This window comes from Oryzias latipes, chromosome 3 (genome assembly GCF_053564925.1).
Source record: "Oryzias latipes strain Hd-rR chromosome 3, Olatipes_Hd-rR_3.1".
NCBI classification, from domain to species: domain Eukaryota; kingdom Metazoa; phylum Chordata; class Actinopteri; order Beloniformes; family Adrianichthyidae; genus Oryzias; species Oryzias latipes.
The window spans coordinates 2,400,904-2,418,276 of NC_136239.1; the positions used below are offsets into that span (position 1 = coordinate 2,400,904).

Consider the following 17,373-nt stretch of genomic DNA (forward strand, 5'->3'; position numbering starts at 1 on the left):
AAAAACAAATGGGTCCGGAAATTGTGATGTCACAAAGTGAAGAACCGGCCCTTCCAGTCTGCACACTATGGATTTTTAATTATGCTACAGAATCGCTTCCATAGCGCACCAGCACCGCCCCCAGGCTAACAGACACACCCACTGTCTCCACGGAGATAACGGCTTCATTTTATATGCATCATATGCTCGTAAGCACAGTCAGGCATCTTTGCAAAAGATTAGCTGTTGTTTGTTTTCAAACAACAGCTAATCTGGATTAAGTAATCAAAGCATTTGATCAGGTGTTTATGTTGCTTTCCCATTAATTGTATCATTATTATTTTCTATAATTGTTGGGTTGTGTTCAATCTCTTTAGTTTCTTTAACCTTAACCTTTTCTTAAAAGTTTTAGACGTTTTAAAGACCCACTTCGATCATCTTTGCATCTGTTGTTAAATCTTTGTTATTATTTTGTTTTTTGCCAAAATCAATAGTTTCCGCAGAGCAGCCGTAGTTCATTAGAAATTCACCTGGAGTTGTGCGTTGCTGCGGAGTAGCCCCGCCCCATTCCCTTCCACCAGCAGCCAGGAGCTTGCTGGCTCGTGACGCTCAGCGTATTTTCTACGTCAAGTTCTGTTTTCTTCCCCACTGCATTTTTTTGTCTGCTTCTGATTCACATTCATCATCTTTTAGTCCGTTTGTTCCCTTTCGGGGTCAACGGGCTGCTGGAGCCTATCCACTCGTGGGTGAAGAAAGGAGGCATCCTGGACAGGTCACCAGTCTGTCACAGGGCCACAATCACACACCCATGCACACTCACACCTAGGGACAATTCAGAGTGACCAATGAACCTATGAAGCACGTTTTTGGACGCTGGGAGGGAGAAAACCCACGCATGCACGGGGAGAACATGCTAACTCCACGCAGAAAGGTCCCCCATTGGTGTTCTGGTTCAGGTCTCCCAGCCGAGACTTGAACCTTGCTGTGAGGCATGAGCGCTAACCACTGTGCCACCGTGTAGTCTGCCTCTGATTCACAACGATTTGAATTAAGAAATACTCAGAAATACCATTTTAAGCCCATATTTTCTGCATAAATGTCCCCAAGAACTTGGTAAAAACACCCAACACACCTTTTTGCTGTTTTTTCCCCCTTTTCCTTTATTCATATATAAACCAGGTTAGGGTGAGCAAACATTTGAAATGCGCATACAAAAAAATAAAATAAAATACAACAAAACACAAATAGGTTAAGACAAGCCAAGAAGGCAAGCCAACAATTAGAATAAAGTAAGAATTATTTTGATATATTTCGATAAATTACTGTAGTTTTATTGTTTTTGTTTGAAATGCATTTAAGACGCTTAAATAATCAGAAAAATAAAGATAATAAACAAAGGGCAAGTGTTTTCCATTTACATAAATAAATAAAGTGTTTACAAAAAATAAGAAGATTGATGACGTCAGAAACTTCCGGTCCAGGTTTTCCTTAAAGAAGAGAACATCAGGTAAAGAAAAGAGGGAATATTGAATATCATTTATCATCGCGTCTATGCACGACTGGAACTCCAAATGCAGCTTCCTCCTGCTCCTGCTCCTCCTCCTCCTCCTCCTCTTCCTCCTCCTCCTCCTCTTCCTCCGCCTCCTCCTCCTCCGGAGCGGGCCGCCTCTCCTCCAGCTTCTGTCACCGAGCCTCTATTGGCTGTCCGGACTGCCGAGGCTAGCAGCCACTGGCGACGGGAAAGGACCGGACCTGTTACGGTGAAACACCAGGAGCAGCTCTGAATATCGAGGGAACATGATGGAAATATAACTTTTACTCGCACTTTTGTTTGTTGTTTCTCCCTGCGGGACTAGAATCGTCGCCGACGGGCTGGAAGTTTTTCCGAGCGGAGCGGTTCGTGATGCGGTGACGCGGCTCACTCCGCCGTGACAGCCAACGGGAAGCTAACGTTAGCTACGCCTTCCAGACACATTTCAGGGCTTTAGACACAAAAACAAAGCCGCAAATTTTCTTAGAATATATTTTAGCATCTTTTCTAGTTTTTATAGAAAACTGTACTCGGGTAGTTAACCTGTACATAAAACTAGTTACTTTAGCTAGCTAGCGGGCTAGTGGCTAACGTCGGCTAGCTGTGGACTTTAAAGTGACTCGAAGCCAAAGATTTCTGTTTCAAATTAGCACGAAGCAGAGCTGCAACAGTTTCCACGTCACCATCATCACCACCACATTCACGGCCAACTATGAAAGGCTGTTTTCGTCGAGCTGAGCTTCACATTTCCAGGGAGCCGCTTGTTTTTAGTTGCACAGATGGACACTTTATGTTTCCAAATGCAGGTATGCAGTGAAGTAGAACCAGCTCCCGTTCTGTTAGCATGCTAAAGGTGGAGTTAGCCGGCTAAACTTGGAACACTGCCCCCTGCTTACTCTCTGCGGCTCTGAGGCCTTAAGGAATTTCCCAACGTTTTGTCAACTCAAAGAAAGAAGGAACCCCTTCGCACATCCCCGGATTATACTCTGGATGTTTTTGAAGCGTGATCCGGTCACCGGGACACACGGTCGGAGTTCAGCAGGGACTTCTTCTGACGTCGACGCATATCCGTGGATTATCATTAATTAAGTTACACGTCAAAGGTGAGAAAAGCACACGGGACCGAGCCGTTATTGGTTTGCTAAGTAACTCCTGCTGTTTTCAGCGCTCACCTTCTCAGCATCAGGTGAGGACGGACGGTCCTCCAGCATTCCTGGTTCCTTCCCTCTGGAGCCCAACAAAGTTAGTTCCATCCACAGATGCAAGGCAGCTGTGTCGCCTTCATTAGATCCAACAGGGGGGTTATGTTGGGGGCCCCTCATCTCTCCTGGGCTGTAAAGAAAAACACCCCGACAGCTTCAGTAGTTTTCTCTAACAGGAGGGTCTTACCTCCATCCATGTTGTTATTTGTTGATAAATAAACGACGCTGAAGTTGGCTTCTGATTCGCGAGGGCACTAAAGGAACATTCAAATTCCACTGCATTTTTCGCACTAAGATCAGCTAAAACCGGGTCCTGTTCAAAAACCAGACAGCCTGGACTGCTCAAACCTGGATTAAATTATGATTTAGATACTAAAGTACACATCAAACACGGATTCTGATTTGTGAAAATTCGAAATAGGTTCATTTTTATCGCATTTTACGCAATGAGTGAGTCCACCTTAGACCAGGTCCTGTTCAAAAACCACACAACCTGGATTAAATTATGATTTAGAGGGTGATGAAAACATTAAACACAGTTTCTGATTTGTGAAACCTTCCGAGCAGGAAGTTGAAACCTTTAATTGATTTCTCAAAATGAGTAAGGGAGAGATAACGATCGACGGAGGAGAGAAGATATATGAACAACAGAGAAAGAGAAGGGTGAACCTGAAATGGGAAGAGATAACTCTTAAAATATCAGGGTCCAAAAAGAGAGGGGTTATCTTACAAGTTGGTTTGGTTGCGTTTACTTTATGAGAGGTTTTGGTGGCCTTTCCTGCTCGGAAGGTTTCACAAATCAGAAACTGTGTTTAATGTCTTCTGTAGTATCTAAATCATGATTTAATCCAGGTTTGAGGAGTCCAGGTCGTCTGGTTTTTGAACAGGACCCGGTTCTAGGTGATCTTGGTGGATGCAGTGGAATGTTCCTTTAGTGCCCTCGCGAATCAGAAGCCAACTTCAGCGTCGGGATGTATGACGAGGTTGTGGCCCAATTCCTTCCCCACTCACTACATAGTGTTCTATATAGTGGGTTGGCCATTTTGTAGTGCTGTCCAATCTACAATTCCAAAATCCAGAGCCCTAGAAATTTCCCAGAAGTCTCTGCAAAAAACCAGTGTGCATCAATGCTCACTAGATGGCTTTTAAAATCCGGGACACTACATAGGGCAGCACTACCTTAGTTTTTTAGTAGTTAGGGGTTAGGGTGGGAATTCGGACACAGCCATGTCTGTGTAAAGTTACTCCCAGCCCACCATCTGTCACTACCTCTCGCTGATGCTTTGCAAACCTCCCCCTCGGTGCTGATCCTGAGGGGCTTGACCTTAATATGAAGCTCTGGTTTAGTATTGTTGCTTCTTGTAAATTAGGTTAAATTCACCCTATTGTTTGAAGTTTGGGGGTTGTTGTTTGGATCGTGTGGAGCTTAATTGGAGTTAATGAAGAATGAAAGTCTTGAGTTTAGTTCAGAAAAGCCGTTTGTAACAAATATGATCTGGACCCGGAAACCAGCGCTGTAAGCGTGTGGTTAAGCTCTGTCGCTCTGATCCAAACACAGGGGCTTCTTGAAGGACACGGCCTTTGGCACCCGGGCCTTAGTAAAGACCGTTGATTCGGTGGTTCTGCCAGCCACCGAGTTTTTACTTTGCCCGTTCCAGTGTGCGAGTTGTTGTTCTATATGGGAATTTTAAATCCTGCTCACATGATTCTTGGCTTTTGTCTGGCAGTCTGTCTACAGGACATAAGCCCCTTGGTGCAGAGGGCTGCTATAATTCCTCAGACCTTCTTTCTCCACCGTTGTTGCAGTGAACTCAAGGCACCCCAGCTCTGTGATTAAGGACAATCTGTGCATTTCTGAACTCTGCTATTGCAGGTGACAGTGGCTTGTTTGTTTGCTTTGGACTATTATTCTAGCATGCAGGCTTTATCTGCCTTTCCCCAATTGTCCAGTCAATAGGCCGCTGTGTTGGTCGACTTGGTGGTAGCTTTAAATCTTTAAAAGAACAGTGATTCAATCAACTGCTGTCTGCATTTTCAGAATGTTCTCACAGTTGCATCTCAGGCGTGTGTTTGACCATAAACTGAACTCTGCCACCTTTAAAGTCCCACTCCGATCATCTTTTGATCTATTTTAACAGTCTTCCAGCTTTTGTTTTTTTTTTTTAATATGATGATGCCGTTTTTAGCCAAAATCAAAACAACGGTCGTTTTCTAGGACATAGTTTCTGCAGAGCAACAGGAGTTTATTGCAAATTCCCCTCAGAGTTGTGGGCGGGACTGTTGCTGCGGAGCAACCCCGTCCCCCTTCCCATCACCCATTTCTTTACACACACTCTCCCGCTATCTTGAAGCCCTTCACCCCCCCGACCTGACATTACTGCTGCAACAAAATGGCGAGCAATATTGGAACTATCCAGCCGTACAGTTTAGATCCAGATTCCAGCTCAGACCAGGAAAACAAAGACGTTCATGGATCTATTTGTCTGACAGCGGATGCATCAGAAGGGGGCGGAGCATGGAGACTGTGGTCCGCCGGTTGTAGTTTGTACTTAACCACTACAAGCTCTTTAAAGTGGCATTTTTTACATCTGCAATTTGAATAAATAAATCCCATTAAATGCAGTTTTAATCTGAATTTTCTTTATCAATGGCCTCTATCATTAGAAAAATTCCACAAGAGTTGTTAAAAACACCAAAAAACACAATTTTCATTGGAGTCCGTCTTTAAGAGTCAAACTGGTTTCATCTATTTGTTAGCTATAATTTAACAAAAATCTTACACCGTGCAAATAAAAAACCTTTTTCAATATTTAAATGTCTTATTCCATTACAATACTTCTAGAAGTTGAATGACGGCCTCATGTTCAGTGTGTTTGGTAGCTCCTGAACCCTTTCTGAGAAAGCCAGTCCTTTCATTGCATTTGAGATTCTGCCTGTTGTCTGAGAGGAAAAATAAATATTGATAGAAAAGGCTGTTTATTTAGTGGATTTAGGTCAATAGTTGGCATCATTTCTGACCACATAGTGCTGACTCAGCTGAGGTAACCACAGATTAGACCTGCACCTAAAGCTTCAGGCGTGAATGAAGCATCACTTTATCTCATGTCCCCATCACTGTAGCAGGGTCAATCCAGACTTATCACATCAGTCTGTTTTCCTTAGTTCTAAGCTTTTTCTATTTTGTATCCTCACTGATGCATTGTTTTAAATAATAAAACTGTTTATTTGTAAGTCTGGGATATGTTCTTCCTATAAGTGTGACACATTTCTAAATGATCTCCAGTCAGTCATTTTTTTTTCTTCAACTTCAATTCTTCCTCAAATGTCTCATCCTTTTAAAATACCGGGACGTCTGTTTTTGTGCACGGATTTACTGGTATTTATTGTACTTGCTTATGTTTTCAGTTATTTCTGGATAACAGCAGGAACAGCCACTCCAGTGAATGTATTGGGGAAGGAGTTTTACAACCCTATAAAATATATTGCCTGTCTAAAGCGTTTGTCAGTCGTGGCTTACTCTTCTGTTTCTGAAATCCTCCCGGCTCCTTTCACAAGCTCCATGTCCTTCTGTCACACTGTGGTTGCAGATGATGTGTGAAGTGATGCCAACCATCAGCGAGGCCGAGGGGCCCGGTGGAGGCAACGGCCGGCGAGGTTCTGGCTCCCCCCTGCAGTCGGACTCTGAGGGTCACTTTGAGTCATTGATGGTGTCCATGCTGGAGGAGAGGGATCGCCTTCTGGAGACTCTGAGAGAGACTCAGGAGAACCTGGGCCTGACCCAGGGGAAACTTCATGAAGTCAGCCATGAAAGGGACTCGCTGCAGAGGCAGCTGAACTCCGCTTTACCACAGGTGAGTCCGAGGGGTCTGGGTGGGCTGCTGGAGCCGATGACACTATTGTTTTTAGCTAAATCCGCTTCTGTCGGTTGATTGCTTTGCTTAAAACATGTCAGTGGCTTGGAAGAAGGTTGGTTAACCAGCTCAGGCTAGATAAGTCAGAGGGAGGAAATGCCACAATCGTTTTCACAATAAACGGACTAAATACAGTTTTCATCATTAAAATAAAAAAGAAAATATATCCATGAAAATAGGCCCTGCTCTTTATGGATTTTCCTCTAAATTAGCACAGGATGAGAACATGGGATGTTTAGACTGGAAATGCCTCACAGTTACAACTACTAGAAAACAGGCTAACATGAAAAATGTTTAAAATCATTACCTTAGGGATAAAAGCATTGCTTTTGAACAGTGGTTTCATATTATGTGTATAAAAACAGGCCACAGCCATAGGATGGTGGCCCTGGAGGCCTGGAGTTTCCCTCCTACAATACGAATTGCATAAGAAGGCTGTGGTGATGTTGAGGCTTTGCAGATATGATGGACAAATTTTGAAAAGAAAACTTCAAGATTCTCCCGTTTTTGTGTTAACAATAAATGTCCAGTGTCACATGATTGTTTGTATGTCTTCACACATACCTGCTGCATTATAATTGTCAGTAATTTGCTGTTGCAGAGGCTTCAGAAGCCTCTATGCCGCTGATATGTTAGTTTGTTGCAGACCTGCGGATGCCATTTCTTCAAAGCCTGATTTAAAACGACAAAAAAGCTCAACTAGATTCACGTTTTTTGCAGCCTTTGTTTTTAAAAACACATCATATTTAGGATTGAGCTAAATGATCACTAAAAGAATGATTAAAAAAGTCATTTAGTTCAGTTGCACCCAGAAGTATACAACTGATTGACATTTTAAGAGTGTTTGCTGCAGGTTTTTCCTGTCTATAAAAATGCGTTTATCACATGTAATTGAATTACTGTAGTTTTGTTGATTGTGTTCAACTTTGAGCAAAGGATAAAGTGACACACGTTTGCACCTGAATGAGTTTCTCATGTCTATAGATGTTCTGGAACAAAGCCGGCTTACATTGTTCTTTAAAGGATAAGCTGACAATTTTTCAGAAACATCTTCAGTTGCATCTTTAAATTGGCGTATAAAGGTCTCACTCGCTTACTCACTGATTGTTTAGACACATAATGTAGCGAAGGGAAAAAAAATGAGAATATACATGAAATATTAAAGCAGTCATCGCTACCGTTTTCCAGCTGGTTCAATTATTTATGGAAATGTGCCGGCAGTGTTGGAGGCTGGTTGCATGCTGCTGGTCTGGTGACCTTTCCAGCATGTACGGTGTTCACTTATAGCTTTGGGTTTTTGAAGATGCTCGTTGAAGCCGTGCTGTCCAGTTAGACCCCGACATTTTGCTGAAGTTTGGGAATAGTTTGTAACCTATAGACACAGAAAGGATTTGCTCAGGCTGAAAAGATAAAGATATTAAGTCTGTAATCCTGTCGACAGAGGTCTATCTCACAATCAGCATGTGTAGGTTTTGTTAGATTTGCGTTCTCTTCATGGTATTGGATTTAACCGTTGGGGGGAGAAAGTGCAGACATTTTTAGAGATGAATCATGTCCTTGAAATGCATGCATCACAACTGTCTAAGGGCTTTTTATTTAACCGCCATTGTGTGTTGACGATATGCCGGTGGTCACGATGCAGCGCTGTCAGTCTCGGTCCGTCAGGCAGACTCCTATTAAGGAAAACAAGACTATTTGAATATTAAAAAACATTGTGGATGTCTCCATGGGCTGTTGCTCAGAGGTAGAACAGTTGTCTCCTAGCCGAAAGGTTGCTGCGTCCTCTGGCAGGACGCTGGATTCTCAGTTGCCTTAGATTGAGCAGAATGTCCTTTTCCTCCATCTTAGTGTGGATGTGAAAAAGTGTACCAGTAAGTAGAAAATATCTATAAGTCATGTACCATGTGTCACTGTACCATCATGTTTCACTTACATCTGTTGCATTCTTCCAAAAGACTGTAAACAAAGACAGAAGGTGAGTCATGTGACTTCAACCATCTGCATGGAGTATTAACTTGTCATATTGTGCAAATGTTCACTATTTGCCATTTGCTGTGTCATTATTTGATCTGTTTTTGGAAACTTTAAGCATGTTGGTTCTTCAACTGTGAATATTTCTGTGCTAGCTACATGCGTTATCTTTAGCTTCGTAGGTTTGATGTTCATCGTAGTGCAGTCAGGTACAAATTTTACGTTAATACAACTGCCTTAAAAAAACAATGATTTGAACTGACCAAAGGTGGAACTTGGAAAAATAAAATGATATATTTTTACTTTAAAATAGATATGATTTTGATGAGTTGCTTTATTCATTTTTTGTTAAATCAGCCCTAACCATGGGTGAGGAGACATGTTTGGTTTTCTGAGGCTCCATGCCTGCACACTAGTGTAACATGCACAAGTGTCAGTCCATCTGTGGAGTCACACATTTAGAAAAGTAAAAGAAACTTGTGTACTGTACAAAAAATGTTTTTTTTTTAACAAACACAACTTAGTTCTTTATAGATAAAATTAATATAGACGCAAACGTTAAAAACAGTAGGAGCTATTGTTCAAAACTTGCTTTAGATGATTAAAAAGAAGTGGGTTTTAAATGAAACCAGACATTCTGACTTTTCTATGTTGTTCTGTCAGTTTATAAGGTCTAAAGTCTTGGGCTTCATAAAAAAAAAAAACTGGGACAAGGCTTCATGATTTTCTGCCATGCAGACCCTTTCTGCCCCGTCTACTTCAGGTGATGCCTGCTGGTATTTTGGATGTTGTGGTTTGGATGAGTTGTTGCTGCGCTCATGGTGGAATTTAACTCCTGGGAGGGCTCAACGCTGTTCCCTGTTTTCTCCTTTTTTGGATAACGGCTGTCAGTGTGGCTCTGGGAAAACCTCAAGCTGTGAAAATGGCTTTACTTTTTTCCAGTCTGATCACTCTCAATAAACGCATCTGTCATTCCTTCCTGATTGCCTTTGGATTGCAGCAGGATGTTTAGCTGCGTCAGGGCTCACCTGAACCATTCAGGGACTTTCCTGAGATGTCTTGATCGAGAGCAGGTGTGACAGAAATCAGGACGGGGTCTGGCCTGAGAGTGGGGCTGTCAAGCAGCCTTTCCAGGTTTGAACCAAAGCTTGAGTGAATAAAGATCTCCTTAGTCATTGGTCAGGAATTACGAGGGCGGAGCAAAGCAGCTAGAGACAGAAATTATGGAAGTCCTGCGCTTTGCAGTCCTTCTCGGGGCAGTTCATTCAAACTTTAGATTTTGATGACCGATTTTAAACGTCTGTATGAAGGTCAGGCTCAACCCTTTTTACTGCTTCTTTGGTTACTGACAGAAGACGTCTAAGAAAGGACACTAATGTGTGTTTATGACGTAGAGACAGTCAGGAAAACGGTGAGAAGTGATGTGGATCACCTTCAAATAGTCTGAATGAGCCTGATTTCAGTGAGTTTCTGTGTCTCATCGTTGTGCAGTTATGGCGTTGATTTAAAGAATTCTGTTCAGGAACTACAAGGTAACTTTTAGGATGACGTCACAGCGGCGTCTGTCGGCCGCGTAACCACACAGAAAAGCCTGTCGGAAGCGTTGAAATAAACGTTCTAACAAATAAACAGTTGGAATCTTTTTCCTCTCTGATCACACGACAAGCGTTGCTTTAAATTTGTCCATGGCTCATTTGTTCCTTCATTCCTGCTCTGTTTACGTCGGCTACGGTGGCCCGGTGGGTCCAGATGTTCCGCTCCGAGGACGGATTGTATTCAGACTGAGGAATCTCAGTCTGATTGGAAACGAACCCAGACCACCTCCAAAGGTGGTCTTAAAGACAAAATCACATACATAAATGAGAATCTTTATTAAACTTATTAGTCATGTTCCCTGATCTCCTTGAAAAAGAAATGCTGTTTATGCCAAGTCCTAAAGCTGAAATGCCCTTAAAATGATTCAGATTGAACTTCTGTCAGTACGTAAAGGCTCTTGTTTTCCCAGTTTCTGCACAGATTTCAGATGTTTATTCTTGCGAAGATGTCATACTATTTTTTAATTGTCCACTAAGTGTAAGGCACTAAAATTCTGTATCAGCTGGCTGTGATGATGCATCCCTTGGTTCTTAGATCACAACAAAAAAGCTCAAAGAAGGAATGAATTTGTTGTCTTTGAATGAGCGACTCATTTGTTTCGGGGTAAAGCCAGTGAGCCTCCATGCCAGCTACCAGCTGACGTGACCTCAGCCGCCTCTCTAGGAAGCGACTGGTCATAGCCGACACTGCTCAGTGGATAAACAATGCATCGACCTCCTGAACAGTTGAGCTGTTGTCACTGTTTTCATGTGTTTTTTTTGTTTTTACTGAATAACTTGTTCCAGCTCACTTTTAGGACCTCCCATAGTTACAGATAAAGCACCATACAGCTGTTTTTTTTCTTTAAAACTGAACACCATGAACAGCAGTGACAGAAGAGCAAACGAGGATTTGGAGCCGAAGAGGAAACTTAACGTTAGCTGAAACTTGTGCGCTTTGTCCCCTCTTCACTCGCTTTAGCTTTTTGGTGTTTTGGGGCTCTGCTTGATGGTCTGTTTCCGCATGTTTCTCCTTATCTGAAATCAAAATCGATGGCATGCTGGCTGATGAAGGACTCCTAATAGATGTTTGTTTGCAAACGCTTCATGCTGGGGTGGGGAACTCCAAGCCTCGAGGGCCGCGTTCCTTCATTTTATTTCCAGATAACCGTACCCTTCTCACTGCCGATAAACCTACTCCAGGTGTTTTCAGCTAATCCGAATATCCAAAGTAATTCTTAGTGATGCACGATACTGACTATTTAACAACCGATACAGATAACCGATATTTTCCTGCCTCTTGTAGCCGATACCCATATTCAACCAATATTTTAAAAAATACTTGAAAAAAATATTAGTAAGTTCAAAGTAACAGCGAATGGCTCTTATGTATTCAACAAATTTGCAGAACTAGTTTTACCTGCAAATAAATAGAACAGATTGTACAAACACTTTATTAGCCCTTTCAGTCTGCCATACATCTGTGAACAGAGAACGTGCATTTCAATGGTCAGAAAAAATACAAGACTTTAACTTAAATACCAATGTAACAAGGACATTTTTCAATACATATAATGCCGGATATAATAACGTGCAAAAGAAATAGTTTAGTCTTAAAGTGCACATTTTTTTGCATTGTTTCAAAGTAAAGTGCAAAATAAACGGTTGCTCATAATAATAAACTGTTCAAAAACAGGCATTCAAGCATTTTACAAACCGGAATGAACAGAAATAAACCACCACTATAACATATGTTTTTTACTGTGTGGTTGGATCAATGGGAGATTTTCCTGTCAACAAGAAGCATCTCTGCTTTCTGACAGGTTAGCTGTTGATGTTTTCATCCAACACATTTGCAGCAGAAGAAAACACGCTCACTATCCATGCTGGTGCAGGGCGCTGACAGCTACTTCCATGCCAGTTTGGTTTTTTTCCAGAATGAGCGCTAGCAATGAATGCAACTTCATATTCCTTCCATACATCGCGGTGGAGGATTTGTAAATAGCTTGTGACATTTGTGGTGTTAAAGCTTGACCTTTTTTCCCTCTTTTGTTGATCATATTTAGCAAACAGCGAGGGAGTCGTTGGTCTCAGACATGGTAAAATAAGCCACATGGGTGAGAGCTGCTCCATGTTGCAGACAGAGATCTCTAGCTCAGGCGCTGAGAGATGACATCACTAACCTGCGACAGAAGCGGCTGGGTAGCTCGGTTGGTAAGGTGGGAAGCTACCATGCAGGAAACCAGGGTTCGATTCCCGGAGGGGAAAAAGCAATGGTACTGGGGGCAATTACCATATCAATGGCGAGCAGTTAACATCACCCAGTGAGGGTCCTTAGGCAAGACCCTTAACGCTACTGCCTCCCGAGCGCGGTTTCGGCTGCAGCTCACCGCTCCCCAAGGGGATGGGTCAAATGCGGAGAAAGAATTTCCCTTCGTGGGATAAAATACAGTGTATAAAAAAAAAAAAAAAAAAAAAAAAAAGACACCTTGCTGGCACTAGTAAATAGAGTGATGAGGGAGGAAGAGACGACAGTTTAAGCCTTTAGTTATCGGTCCATTTTATCTGCAAATTTTTTTCTAATCGGCATTATCGGCATGACGTCATAATGTCCAATATCGGCCGGTAATTATCCATATCCAGTATTATTGTGTGTGACTGTAAAGCGCTTTGTCCTTGTAGGAAGAAAGGCGCTATATATTTTACCATTTACCATTTGCCAAAACAGGGGTAATAAAAAAAGCACTATGTGGCTGTCTGCCTTGCTGCTGTGTATGAGATTGTTTTTTCTTTTGAATAATGAGAAGAGGTTTCATTTATACTGATGAACCTTGAAGCATAAGTGTTGGGGATGCTGCAGTAATATGTTAACATAAACGGACTTAAAATGCCTGTAATGATTGTGAAAACCCCAGGTTTAACAAATCAAACCTCACAACTAATGTGCAGTTTGGTAACTTGGTACTGGCAAAATACATTCTTTCAAAGGAAAAATGGAGGGAAAATGTTCCTTACAAATATGACTGTCTGAGGAAAATAAATTAAGACCCCATAGGAAAGTTTTTTTGTTCCCTCCTAGAAAAGGTCTTTGTGTGTTGCATTAAGCATCACAGTGCAAAACGGAACAACCCTTAAAAGAAAATTTAGGATGTAAAAAAAAGAAAACAAACTTTATTTTGGCATACTATGTAGCCTCAGTAACTCAGTTTAGGCTGTTTCAGCTGCATGACTTTTCTCCAATGTATGAAATATTTTTTTTTCTTAAAAAAACAAAAGGTAGCAGCGTTTATTTTTTGGTGTTTGTTTTCATTTTAACGTTCATTCAACCAGTAGGTTTATATTTCTTTTTGTTTTGATTAAACAGTCGGATTCCCCTGGTCTGCACCAGTTCTAAGTCAGCTGTTAGGTTCACCCAAGTGCCAAAATTAAGCATTTGTTGGTCTTCATACTCTTAGTTGCTTCTAGAAATCAAACGTTTATTTATTCATGCATTCATTTCAGTTGTGCTGTTTATCAGTGTAAAGAACTTTGAACTTTACCGCACCGAACTCCTGACAACATGATAACCAAATCAATCATTCATGTAGTAATTTATCAACCAATAAAGAGGGAGGGCACAATTTAGAAGCTTTGCAAACACTTCCTTGGTACCATGTAGGTGTCTGGGGGGGGGGGGGTTCTGGCTTGCTGCCGCCCTCCCCAGTCAGCAGCCTCTAACTGGAATGCACAAACATTCCAGCCTGCTTGCTTCTTCCAGCTCCAGGATCTTTCATTTGGTTTCTAATCTGAGAACATGAAGCACATCTGGCCTTTAAAGACGGTTCTGAAGTCATCAAAGTTTGCCGAATGTCTGCTCCTGTTCTGGCTTTGCTTTGCGAACATTAGTTCTAATGTTCGACCACTTTAAAGAAGGGAATAAAAAGAAGAGAGGTATAGGTTAATTACATGCTTGAGTTGTCTTTCAATGTAATTGTCCTCAGCATGTCGAGACAAAAAAAAGAATACACCCCCCATCATAAAAAAGAAAAGAAAAACATGGTTGCGACTTTGGAACAAAACAATGTTCAACATTTGTTGATGATATTCTTTCCTGTAATTGCAATGAAAAACCCAATTTTACTCAGTATTCTGGTCTGTGGTACCAGAATTAACAGAGAGTTCTTTTTGCTATCTGAAGATGGATTTTTCAATTTCTAGGTAAAAATGATTCTCCAAGAGTTAATCCCAGTTGAATTAAAGCTGTAGTCTAGGTTTAGGACATGTTTAAGACCTTTTTTGCTCAATATTAGATTTGCACACAGAGTGCTTTTAATCTGTAGACATGACGTATGCTGTTCTAAATTGGCATTGCTAACAGTGTCTTGCAGTGGTTTTTGTAGCTTAAAACTTTTAAACCTTTTTAACTGTTTAAACATTTATGTTTCTTTCAGCTGGAGCCTTTTCAAGTTTAATGTTCTCTTTCTTTGATGTTCAAACTAACCTTGAAATGCTGCTCTGGTTGATTTATTTATCTATTTCTCTCTTCTCTTTTCCTTTTTTTCCATTCATTTTTTTAAACCTATGTATTCTGTTGCATCTAATGAGACTTAAAAGCATTGTGTGGTTTACTCAAGTTCTGCTCGTCATAGTTTTTTTGATAATCATGCATTTGCTGAAATGTTCAGTGTTTATTAGTGAACGTTTTGATTTGAGATGCAGCTGGTTATGGACGAGGCGGTGCACCGTTTATAAATCCATTGCAATGTGCCAATTCATTATTGTTTGTGAAACAGTGAGACTTAAATGTGGACAAACAGCTTCAAAGAGTGGCAGGATCACTGGGGTTCCGCATGCCACACAAAAACTTTTGGGGATGGACCGATGGACACGGCAAGAACAACGGCGGCAGCTAGTTTATCAAGTTTCATAACGAGGCGTGAGATTTATCCGTCAGGATCAAAGGCAAGCGAGGCAATTAAGGAAGGATTATTAAGATTTACCCACAACCTCACAGGACCAAGATACATTTTTATCTGTCATTAGAACTTTGATCGCAAAAGATTTACGTCTTTTTGCTGTCGTCAAAAATCAAGAGTAGACCTGCACAATAAATCGCGAATTTATCGTTGTCGCGATGTCAAGCTGTGTAAAACGCTTATCGCAAAAGACGGCGAAAAAGACAATAAACGGTTACCTTAAATGTGCTAAAACAATCTTATGGCAGCTTGAAGTATTTCACAAATCAAATAAATCCATTTATGCATTGGACCAATCGGATGGAGCCTTTTTATGTTGGATGCTGGCCTCCTATGTAGACGAGCGTAATTTGGAGTATAATTTAAGTTATGTTAACTCTTATTGAATTTCATCTGTTGCAGTTAAATGGAAATTATGTTTTTGATTGTTTTACTATTTGTTCATGTATCACATGTTATATCTCCATGGCAATATGGATCCCTAATACCGCATATCGTGAGTTTTCCTCATATCGTGCAGCCCTAATCAAAAGGCACGGCTACTGCACAGCGGAGCACATTTACCGTAATTACCGGATTATAAGCCGCTACTTCTTTCCTGCGCTTACAGCCCTGCGGCTTGTCCAGTGACGCAGCTAATTTATGGATTTAATTGGCGGCCGCCATGTACGTACTATCGGACTCAGTGTATGGTTTGAATTCTCTATCCAACTCCAACCAACAAGTCATTTATTTTTCAACACACCTCTTAGCAGCCAAACAGCATGCACCTCACTTCAGGTCTTAGACACTTCAGTCATGGTTCAACAAAAAGAAACCCGCATGCCCAGCCGCATCCCAGAATCATTTGGTGCCATTAGACCCAACGTGCACGTGATCGCCGATACAATATGATGCAGCTTTCAAGTTAAAAGCAATCTTTAAAAGCAGCGTGAAAAAGTCCACCGTCACCAACGGGTTTGGAAAAGACGGTCAGCTGCAGCTGGGCTGCACGTAAATATGTGGGAATAACATCAGCCTTTATTTTGTCGGGACACGACTGGAAACACAAATTGACGTGGTCGTTATAATTGTTTCTAAGGACTGAGCGGAATTTTGCTTTGAAAAGCTCACAGCCTCTGTGTGAGCTGGAGACACTGCCGATGGCAGTCTGATGGCTCCCACACGTAACAACGCATCCGCCCCTCATCCACAAAACGTTCAGTATTAAGTCCGATTGCTCTGCACAGACACGATTTGCTCCGTCCACCGGCGCAATGGGGACGAAGCGCTCCTCCTTGTAGCCGCCCTGGCCAGGGGTGTCGGAGAAGATAGGAAGGGGAGACAAGGAGCGCGCTTGGCGAGCGCGGAGCGCAGAGGCGTCCGCGGAGCAACAGTGTTTGTTGTGGAAGGAAACGTCTGACGCACGCGCCGTGCTGAGGCGCGCGCTTTTCAGTCGCCGATGCTTTATTTTACTGGTGTGTTTTTTTAACCAGCCCCGTTACACCAATAATGCTGCCGCGACACAAGCGGAAGGAGAGCTGTTCTTCCGTTCGCCCCTCCTGCCACTGCTGTTCCTTGCTCATTCTTAAACACGTACAACAGTGTGGCGAGCCGGGTTAGACCCGCCTTTAGCCCCTAAGACTCATGGGAAATGGGGTATCGCGGATGTAAATTTCCTCATCGTAACTGAGGGATGTAATGTTGATTATATGGTTACTGTTTGTAATTTTATGTATGATACCCAGATTGTCAATAAGTAAAAAAAAAAAAAAAAAAATTAAAATAAAAAAACCCATAACTGAGGAACTTGTGAACAGAGGGCAAAAAAGTATTCAGTCAGCCACAAATTAGGCAGGTTCTCCCACTTAAAAAGATGAGAGAGGCCTGGAATTTTCATCATAGGAATACCTCAACTAAGAGAGACAAAATGAGACCAAAAAAATCCCTGAAATCACATTGTCCTATAAGGAAAGAATTTATTAGTAAATTACGGTTGAAAATACGTTTTTTTTTTAACTCTTTTAATGTTTCCTTAAGAGGTTGGAAAGTCCATGCCTGTGTTGTATATAAGAATATAAAGCTGTTCATTTAGACAGCAATGTACAGCTGTATGTTTGGGTCAAACAAGTGTTAGCATTAGTAGTCTTATGGGAAATTCCATTATATGTTAGCGTCAAGCTAGCTGACTTTTGCTTTACTGATGCTTTGCGTTAGGTCACAGGAAAAGGACAGGGATAAAAGTTTGATTTCTACTTTTATGGATCAATT

General features: G+C 41.7%; 1 protein-coding gene across 23 annotated transcripts in view; it reads left to right on the top strand.

The window, feature by feature from the left end:
• Positions 1-1,601: 1,601 nt before the first annotated feature.
• The window catches only part of ppfia1 (PTPRF interacting protein alpha 1), a 63,898-nt gene continuing 48,126 nt past the window's right edge, over positions 1,602-17,373 (top strand). For 20 of the 23 annotated variants that reach the window (XM_078944897.1, XM_078944894.1, XM_078944903.1 and 17 more), the window contains exons 1-2: positions 1,725-2,613; positions 6,300-6,563. In XM_078944897.1, the coding sequence (XP_078801023.1) occupies positions 6,300-6,563 (264 nt within the window). In that variant the 5' untranslated portion in view covers positions 1,725-2,613. Of the gene's footprint in view, positions 2,614-6,299; positions 6,564-17,373 lie in introns of all 23 variants that reach the window. The other 3 variants (XM_078944896.1, XM_078944902.1, XM_078944916.1) reach the window with 1 other exon arrangement.